At 40.8% G+C, this 9989-nt stretch overlaps 1 protein-coding gene across 4 annotated transcripts in view; it reads left to right on the top strand.

Annotated features, from left to right (window-relative positions):
- The first annotated feature begins 582 nt into the window (after nt 1-582).
- Nucleotides 583-9989, top strand: part of RBBP6 (RB binding protein 6, ubiquitin ligase) — a 32723-nt gene continuing 23316 nt past the window's right edge. For 2 of the 4 annotated variants that reach the window (XM_003916687.5, XM_003916686.5), the window contains exons 1-3: nt 583-1805; nt 6815-6914; nt 9613-9649. In XM_003916687.5, coding sequence (XP_003916736.1) covers nt 1640-1805; nt 6815-6914; nt 9613-9649 — 303 coding nt within the window. In that variant the 5' untranslated portion in view covers nt 583-1639. The remainder of the gene's footprint in view (nt 1806-6814; nt 6915-9612; nt 9650-9989) is intronic. The other 2 variants (XM_009196171.4, XM_009196170.4) reach the window with 1 other exon arrangement.

Below are 9989 nucleotides of genomic sequence, written 5' to 3'. Positions count from 1 at the left end.
TGGCAATGTTATTATGCGATCAGCCCGGTGCCTAGCACATAGTAAGAGCTCAATAAATCTGTATGGTGCGAGTGGCTGTTGTCAGTTCTTGGCAGCGGCTGCTCCACGATTTCCACTTGTGAAGAGTATAGGGTAGCCAGTTTATTAGGGAAGCAGCAGCTAGGGAGCGCTTGCATAGCAACCATAGTTTTCTGCTTAGCAACCATAATGCTCACTTAAATTGGGAGGCTTAGGGGAGCTGACAGGACCTGTGGGGAAAGGGGAGTTAGCTGGCCACCCCTAGGCAAGCCATTTTGCAGTGGAAACTGCACGCAGCCCCGGCAAGGCGAGCTCTCCCCACCGAGCCTCCCTGTGAGCCGCTCCTCCCGACGCGACAACCCCCCCTCCCTTGTGAAGCAATTGGTTCCTCCTGTTGTCTCGGCTCGTTCAGTTTCCGCGCTCTGGAGTCACAAAGCACGGGGTCACGTGGGCGGGCCGTGCGCTTTGTGACGTCAGCATCCCCGCCCCTTGGCCCGCCTATCGGCGCACGCCAGCCCCGCCTCGCGCGCGCCGCCCGTGCAATCCCTGCTTAAGAGACCCCGGAGTGGGGCGCTCGTCCGAAGCCAGGCCGCGTCCGCCATAGTGCCTGGCTTGGAAGTGTCGCCGCCGCTCGGTGAGGGCCCCCGAGCGGCAAGGGGGCAACACAAAAAGGGAGCCGGAGAAGCCCTGGCCGCTGCCCGGCAGCTTGCGGGCGTGTTCTCCCGGTTCCGGGCCTCAAGGCGACGGAAACGAAAGGCGAGCGAAGCGCGGAGGATCCGGCGAGAGGAAGCGTCAGGGAGCCTCGGCGGTGTCCCCGGGGTCCGCCGAAGCCACCCGGCCGCCGGCTGGGGCCCGGGGTGGTGAGGAAGTGCTCCGAGGCCTCGCCGAGGCCTAGTGCCGGCTTTGTGTCCGAGGCGGCGGCGGCGGCGGGGGGAGGCGGAGCCGGGGGCGGCCTGCGGGAAGGCCTCTCCTCCGCCGACCGCGCGTTTTCGGCCTAGGCCGCGGGGCCGCTCGTGGCCTCCGGGGAGCAGGCGCCAGGGGTTTGTGTGCGGTGGGGGCCTGGGCCTGGGCCTGGGGAAGCTGACGCCGGTCGTCCGGAAACCAGGAGGAGGCGTGAGGCCGCTCGTGGACTCCGGGCCTAGGCCCTCTCCCCTCAACCTTCTCCCGGGGCCTGGGTCACCCCAATCCACGGAGAGAGAGACCCGCCGGGAGGTGCGGCCGCGCTATGGACCCCTGACCCCGTGGGGTCGCTCGGACTCTTAACGTGTGGACTGACCGCTACTGACTGCACCGCCTATCCCCCCGTCTCTGCCGGCCCCTTAGCATGAGCGAGGGGGACCCAGCCGGGTGACATTGTGCCCGTTGGCGGATTCTCGATTTCCCCTCTTACCCGTCCTCGTCCTCCTCCTCCCCCATGAAGTGATTCTGAGTATCGGGGGGGCTCTGGATTATTGTTCTGACGAACCCCTTGTGGTTGGGGGGTATTTAATCTGAGGCCTTAGGGTCCTTCGGTGTCTTTTAAGTGTTTTGTGTGTACATATTTTGCTCTTAAAGTTTATAAATATACATATATTGAGAGTGTCCACGTCTCCTCGCTGAACCTTAGGAATCCCTTGGCACCATGTCCTGTGTGCATTATAAATTTTCCTCTAAACTCAACTATGATACCGTCACCTTTGATGGGCTCCACATCTCCCTCTGCGACTTAAAGAAGCAGATTATGGGGAGAGAGAAGCTGAAAGCTGCCGACTGCGACCTGCAGATCACCAATGCGCAGACGAAAGAAGGTAAGGGCCGCATGGTCTTAAGATATTTGCTGGCTGGAGAGAGATACTAGTTAGAAGGTACCTAGCAGGAAGCTAACCGCCATTATGTCTCTCGTGGGACTGTTCGTTCTAGTACTTTGGATACAGCTTTCATTGATAGCCAAGGGTTGCAGCAGCTGGCCTTGGAGTTTCACTGGTTTATTTTATTTCTGCATACTTGGGTCATCTGTAACAGGCTAACCCAAAACGTGGAAGCCTGATTATTATTTTTGCTGTTTTTTTAAAATGAGGGAGGGAGGGAGGAGAGGGGAATAGCTATCTAGACTCTTTGGGTGCTTGTCTTAGGGCGTTTTCTAACTTATTTTCCATCAAGAGGGAAGGAGAGCCTGTGCAAGACTTGTTTGTTCGATCAGCCAAAAAAAAAAAAAATTCTCCAACCTAACAACATTGTGGAGTTTGATGGCAAATTTTACGTCCTGCCTTCCTCCCTCCCCGCATTTATTTATTTGGAGTTGCTTGCGTGTGTTGTGGAGAAGGGATCTGAACTTTAATATTTTTGAGGGTTTAATCAGTGTTGGAATTGCTTTTGGATCTTGAAATGTTCTGATGTCACCGCTCTTATGTGTCAGCTTTAGAATTAGTAACTACTCTTAAGATTTATCAATTCGATGAAGATCAAAAGTACTGATTTTTTTAAGTGGTAGTTGCTAGATTTTACGTGACCGTTGATACTAAGATATGAAAAATAGGCAGCTACCATAGAGTACAAATAAGCCACTGATAAGAATCGTTAGATTCTTTCTCCTTTTCAAAAGTATTTGATAATATTGGGAACTTAACAGTAGATCAATGTGACAGGCAGTCTTTCCTGACTCTGAACTTGTTTTGGTTTCTTTTTCTCAAATCAGTAATGCTGATGTGTGTTTTTTAGCAGTTCGGTGTTCTAAAGTTACTGATGGGATGAGAAGTGAAGTTGACAATTAGGTTAGGGTATTTTTTTAGTCACTGAATTTTTATCACACTTAAGGTGTGACACGGATTCTTTTAGTTGAAATGGGAGGTCCCCCACTTCCAGCCTGTAGTTTAGGTAGAGTAAATCTTGTCATGTAGACCAGTTTTCCATTTACAATGCAGACCTAAGTATAATTGTATTAGGTTAAGGAACAGCAGTGCTGGCGTATCATGACTCAAAAATATTAAGGAAGAATTTTATTTGCTCAAATGATATTACGTGAAAATACTGTCTGCTTCCCCACCTTTTAAAAACAAGTATCGTACCCTTTGATAATTGGAGCTATGTGTAATCCTCTGACTAAGGAGAGGAAAAACTGGTGGTGGTCATGAACAGTTGAGAAATAGCTTTACTTAAGTGTCTCACAAGCATCCCTTAACTATAACAGTCACATTTCACAGAACAGATGGGTTTATAAGAAGTTTGGGCCATCTTGATATATTGAGTATTTATGAATGAGAAGAGAGACAATATGAATGGAATTAAAGGATATTAAGACAATTTTTATCGTCATATATTCAAGTTTCATATCTTACTGGAGTATTACAATTGAATCATTAGGGCTAGACGTTATCCATCTTTTCGACTGGGCAATTGAATGCAACTTTTTTGTTTTTTTTTTTTTTCCTGTAACAGAGTCTCACTCTGTCACCCAGGCTGGAATGCAGTGCCACCATCTCAGCTCACTGCAACCTCCACCTCCCTGGTTAGAGCTATTCTCATGCCTCAGCCTCCCAAGTAGCTGGGACTACAGGTGTGCGCCACTACACCCAGCTAATTTTTGTATTTTTAGTAGAGACAGGGTTTTGCCTTGCTGGCCAGGCTGGTCTTGAACTCTTGGCCTCAAGTGATCCACCCACCTCGGTCTCCCAAAGTTCTGGGATTACAGGCATGTGAATGCAACTTTAGACTGGGTAGGTTATAGTTGAAAGAATCCTGTCCAGAAATTGAAGAGTTTTGTTATAGTTGAAAGAATCCTGTCCAGAAATTTAAGAATTTTGTGACTTTGTGTAACCAATTTTTTTTTCCTAGTCCAGGAAGTAAATGATACGTAATTCAAACCCAGAAAGCCAGGGAAGTGATTTGCCCAGCACATTTTCTTTTTTATATTTATGTGAGCTGCCCTTTATTGGAGAAAGATTTGATGTTAGGTTTGTTAAGAAAAGGGAGCTTTGAGGGAGAAAATTTGTTTTTTATGCAGTCCTCAAATTAAGAGAGAAAGAGATATTGATGGTAGCTACTTAACTAGTTTTATGGAAAATAGTATCCAATGTCACAAGGCAGTTGAGTAGAACGCCACTTGATTTTCGCACTAATACTCAACATATTTACTAAAGAAAACTATGGTAATCTTTTTACCATAGTTAAGGTCCAGTTTCTTAATTCCTTTCTTATAGTTTTAAAATCCCTAATCTACTATGTTTCTATAAAACATTTCCTTACAGTTTTGGAATTCTGTCCATGTTTAGGTCCCTTACATCTTTTTTTTTTTTTTGGAGACAGATCCTCACTCTATTGCCCAGGCTAGAGTATAATGGCACAATTTCCGCTCACTGCAGCCTCAACCTGCCAGGCTCAGGTGATCCTCCCACCTCAGCCTCCCGAGTAGCTGGGACTACAGCCACACACCACCATGCCCAGCTAATTTATTGTATTTTTTTTTTTGGTAGAGATGGAGGTTTTGCCATGTTGCCCAGGCTGGTCTCCTGAGCCCAAGTGATCCTCCTGCCTTGGCCTCCCACAGTGCTGGGATTATAGGCTTGAGCCACTGTGCCTGGCCTAGGACCCTTAAATCTTGATAAGACTAAAATGCTTGGGTCAGAATTCCATGTATTTTAGACAAGAATCCTGCTTGTTTCTAGACTATATTTCAAAATGAATCTCAAGTAATCTTTGTTATATATGAGAAACTTTTCTGCTTTTCTGCACACCGACCCCTAAAAAACAAAACATCCTTCATTCTGAAATTAAAGTGTGAGAGGTTTGGAAGCTGAATATGAAGAGTTTATAAATGACTCTTACTATCTTTCTAACTCTCCATTTCTCAGATTCATGTTGTTTTTCATTTCATCCATGCCTTTCATGTCTGGGGTCAAAAAAACTGCCAAGCACAAAGGGTCTTTTGAAGCCAACAGACTGCTTGTTAAGGAGGTATTTTAAATGAAATAACCCCCAAAGTGTCTTTACTTTAATACCCCTAGAAAGGGGTAAGAAATCATCATTGTAAATCAGGTATTTAAAAAGTCAGTTAGAACATCTGTTTTGAAGGGCATTGAGGCACCTTTTAGTTTGACACAGTACTGTGCTAATCAAATTAATAGGCTGTCTTGGAAAGCTCTTGTGAGTGCATTGAGTTGTTAGCATATTCAGAAACTTCCTGTCAGGTGTTTGACACTGTTTTGTTTCTAGAATTAACTTTAAAAAAATCTAGTCACCCCATACTCTCAGTTTTTCTGAATCAAAACTTTCTTGGAATTTGGGACTATCATGAACTATCCAAGATAATGATTATAGTCCTACATTGGCATGCCTAAATCTAGGAAATTGCCTACCTCTGATTGAATACCTGTGAGATACCACCTTCTATTTGAAATATATAGAAAATAACCCTTGCCTGAACAATTTCATTTATAACAAGGAGTACTATTAGCATTATGACTAAAAATAATTAATATACATTAAAAGCCGGATACGCCTACATATGTGGTAAGCTTAGTAATCGGAAGAACAGAGATAGTCACTTTGTGCAGAGTAACTTTAAGTGAAGCAAGTAAACTTAATGACAATAAAAAGGCCTGGTTGGGTGATTAAAGGAGATGGATACATTTTTGCATCTTCAAGATAATTTTTCTTTTTGGTAATTTTACAGATTCTTTCACCACAGTTAAGGTCCAGTTTCTTAATTTCATTCTTATAAAAGTATTGCAGATAGCCCAAGGAGTATAAAAATAGGATCCATTCATCTCCCTCTTGGTTTTCCCAGAAGGTGACATCACGGTTTATCCAGTGGCTGTAGCCAGTAACCCAGGGATTCCTCTGGCCTGATTCCTCTTTCTCTTTCATCTCCCCAATATTCGGTCCATCAGCAAGCTTTGTCAATCCTACCTGAAAACATTCTGTCTTAATTTCTCTCTGTCACATCCTAGCATAGGTCATCATTATCTCTACCTGGATTGTTTAACAGCCTCATTATTAGTTCCCTGGTTTCTATTCTTGTTCTCCTACAAGCAGTCTTTTTTTCTTTAACAAAAAGCAAATAATCACTTTGCTTAAAATCCTTCAGTGTCTACCTGTTGCACTTTAAAACAAAATATAAATCAGTGTATGGTCTATACCTTTCTGTCATTCTTCTCTTTTATTTTCTTAGGCTGTTCAAGCTATTTCGTGTCATTTTCCCACATGCTTTTCTTATCTTCTGCCTGAAATAGTCCTCAACCAGTTTTTTCCCCGTATCTGGCTGGGTTCTCAGTCCTTAAGGATCCAGTAGAAGTTCCTCCAAGGGGCTTTCTTGGAATCATCATGCTATCTGAAGTTGTATTCCATTATTCATTCCTTGTTAGAAAACCATTTTCTCTTTATTCATAACATCATAATTTAATTTTTAGTCTATCTTCCTCAGTAATAATTTCTGTGAGTGCAGGGATTGTAATACTCAACTAATGTTTAGGGACTAGGAGAGACAGAATATCTTCATTCTAAATAACAACTTTTTCTCGGCTCATATGTTCAGCATTTCTGACTAAACTAAAGAATGACAGTGTTACTGAGATTTGGAGTTCCACAGAGGTAGAGGTGCCAGAGCCAAGAACCTGCTGATGATATTTGTTGTCCTTTGAAAACAAGCCCTCTTACAGCTTTGGATGTTTGTTCTGACAATATCAGTAATCTAGTTGCAAGGAACTTTTAGTTATTATATTTAAAGTTCATTTCCCATGAAATTTATGTTTGAAGTTTTCTAATTCTTGGGTACTCACCCAAATCCCCAAATGGAAATTCGATTCTGTCTTTTTATTTACAGAATATACTGATGATAATGCTCTGATTCCTAAGAATTCGTCTGTAATTGTTAGAAGAATTCCTATTGGAGGTGTTAAATCTACAAGCAAGACATATGTTATGTAAGTATCAAATCTCATGTATTTCTCAAAATGACTTTTTTTTAGTTTGTTTTTTAATTTTGTGAGAGAAAACTATATTTTAGAACTGAACTCATTATTTTAACCTTAATGAATACATTTTCTCAAGACTGTGAGGATAGTGGGTTTCTTTGTTCGTTTGTTTTTTATTTCCTCCCCCGGTTAAATTGACTTAGCCTGTGGTGAGAAGGGCCATTATTAGGAAAAAATGTTTTCTCCATATGGGCAGTATATGCAAAGACAAGAAAGTGATATTCAAATTATTTCTGTGCCTTTCTTTGACTGCTTTTTTTTGAGCGTGTTCCTTCGGTTTTCTTCACGACAAAAATTTAGTGTCGTAGACATTGGTCCTAAATATTTTGACAGCATCAAGAGTATTCAGCAATGCTGACATTTACTCTTTATTAATAAGGAGCTTTGGCTGAGAGGCATAAAGTATATAGGATTTATAATCATAGGCACTGAAATCAGGCTTAGATTTGACTCCATTTACTGCTTCATACCAGTTGTGTGACTTTGGACCTTGGGTAAGTCTCTGTGCCTCAGATTCCTCAAAAATAAAATAGGGATGTGAGTACTTAACCCTAGAGGGTTGTAAGAATTAAATAGTGTCTGGCACATGGTAAATGCACATTATTGGAGTAGGAAGAGAGCAGTCTCACAACTAGTCCAGAGCTGATGGTCACTAACCTGGGGCAGGATTAAAACCTTATATCCTTAACTTTCTCTGCTTTCTTGCCATTTCAGTAGTGATAGCAGAACTATAATATGTGAAAAGGGCAGCAACGTAGGTTATTTAAAGAGTAGTGATTTTCACTTAGGAGGATTAGGTAGTTTTATTTGAAATGGAATAAATTGTTTTGAGTCAATGAAAAATTCTAGAATTTGCCAGTGCTAGGAAATGGAAAGTGTTCTTGAAATTAAGGTAAAAATAAAGTCATTTCTTGGAGCTTTACCTCATGTGGGCAAGTATTCTAAGATTTTTCTCATTAGTTTGTTGTAAAGTTACATTCCATATCTTAACACTTAGAAGTCCTTTTGTGCAGTATCTTCTGTATAGTAAAAGCTTTAAAAAGCTGAATACTTTCCTTGTTGTAATTGCCAAGTGAACTTTTAATGGTGTGTGTTCTTATCTTTAAATGATTCTAAGAACTATAGAAGAATTATATTAGGGTTTTTTTTTTGGTTTTTTTTTTTTTTTTTTTGCCTGAGAGGGAGTCTCACTCTGTTGCCCAGGCTGGAGTGCAGTGGTGCAATCTGGGCTCACTGTAGCCTCCAGGCTCAAGCAATTCTCCTGCCTCAGCCTCCCAAGTAGCCAGGATTACAGGTGTCCACCACCAAACCCGGCTAATTTTTGTGTTTTTAGTAGAGACTGGGTTTCACCATGTTGGCCTGGCTGGTTTCAAACTCCTGACTTCAGGTGATATACCTGCCTTGGCCTCCCAAAGTACTAGGATTACAGGTGTGAGCCACCGCACCCAGCCTAAGAATTACAAATTTATGGGGATAATTAATTCCTACAATCTAGTGTGAAGTTTTACTTTAATTTACCAAGTGCTTTTTAAAAAATGGCAAACATCATTTCTGTAGATTTTTTTGATAGAAACTCTTAAGAAAAGAATTACTTGAAGTACATGGCAAAATAAGTTGCCTCTTACACAGAATACTATGTTAATTTACAACATATAGGATTCTGTTTGTAATAAATTTGCCTCATAAAATGCATCTGGTTTGTTTTTTTTTTTTGAGCAAATAACTAGAAAATCAAAGCTCAGCTTTTTTTTTTATCTCAAATTCCAAATTATACACAAACCTAGAAACTCCTGTTAGATGCTAACATTTCTGTATAGTCAAGATACCTTAAACTTGAAGCATTAAAAGGTATATTTAGCAACTCAACTCCTTCCCCTTTCCTGTGTGGATTAAAATAATTTCTTTTGGGGTTTACGTGTATGGTTTTTAAACACCAAATTTCCAGTTCTACACAGCCTTTTGAGTCAGTTCTTTTAACTAAAATATGTGTTTTTCTGGGAATGAGAATTTTTGTTCAGTTTTTTTTTTTTCTTTTTTTAAGAGATGGGGTTACTGTGTTACAGCCCAGGCTAGTCTCAAACTCCTGGGCTTAAGTGATCCTCTCACCTTGGCCTCTTGTTCAATTCTTGATCGTTGTTTCGAGACATTTGAAAAATGAAAATAGGTATCAGCCTGGCCTTCCAGATTGGAAAATTAGTTTTGGGAGCACAGCAATTTCTCAGGGATCCAAATTACAAATGTTAACAACAGTGGTCTTCCTGATGTGTGAAAATTTACCTATTCAGAAACTGGGAAATTATGTAATTTAATTTTTCAGTGTATTAAGAATAAACCACATTTCTAAACCTAAAATCCCCATACTACCTTTACCTTTCAGAAAACATTTGTTTTAAGTGGCACGGTACACCTATTTTCGAATTCCCTAGTATGGAATTTTTTTCCAAACCACAAATCTATCTTAAAACTGTTCAGAGGTGGTAAAGATTAATCAGAGTAATTCATTCAGAAATTGACTGTTGTTAAATATTTATACCAAAGGAAAATTATGTTCCTAAAAATGTATTATTGAAGATAATGTGTTAAAATTTATTAGCACAAAAATTCATAAATAGCTAATGTTAATTTTGGTTTTTATTTTGTTTTTTAGAAGTCGAACTGAACCAGTGATGGCAACTACAAAAGCAGTATGTAAAAACACAATCTCACACTTTTTCTACACATTGCTTTTACCTTTATAATGTAGCAGTGAAGTAAATCATTTTAGAACTTAATATCCAACTGATCATAGTACATATTGTAAATAAAATGTATTTTGATGACAGCTCAGTTGAATATGGATATATGTGGCATCATTTGCACACTTATTTTGTAGAAATGGGTAATTTGTGCCCGTAACACTGTTTCATATTAAATATGATAGCATTCTCCCTGTATGACACTGTGTTGTACAGTTAATGTATGATCCTTTTTAGATCGTTTAGGTTTTACACTAATGAACATGATGACATGTTCTACATTTGTCTG

This window comes from Papio anubis, chromosome 18, assembly GCF_008728515.1.
Source record: "Papio anubis isolate 15944 chromosome 18, Panubis1.0, whole genome shotgun sequence".
Lineage (NCBI taxonomy): Eukaryota > Metazoa > Chordata > Mammalia > Primates > Cercopithecidae > Papio > Papio anubis.
Note: the sequence above shows the minus strand (reverse complement) of the source record. Positions and strands in the feature narration are given on the sequence as shown.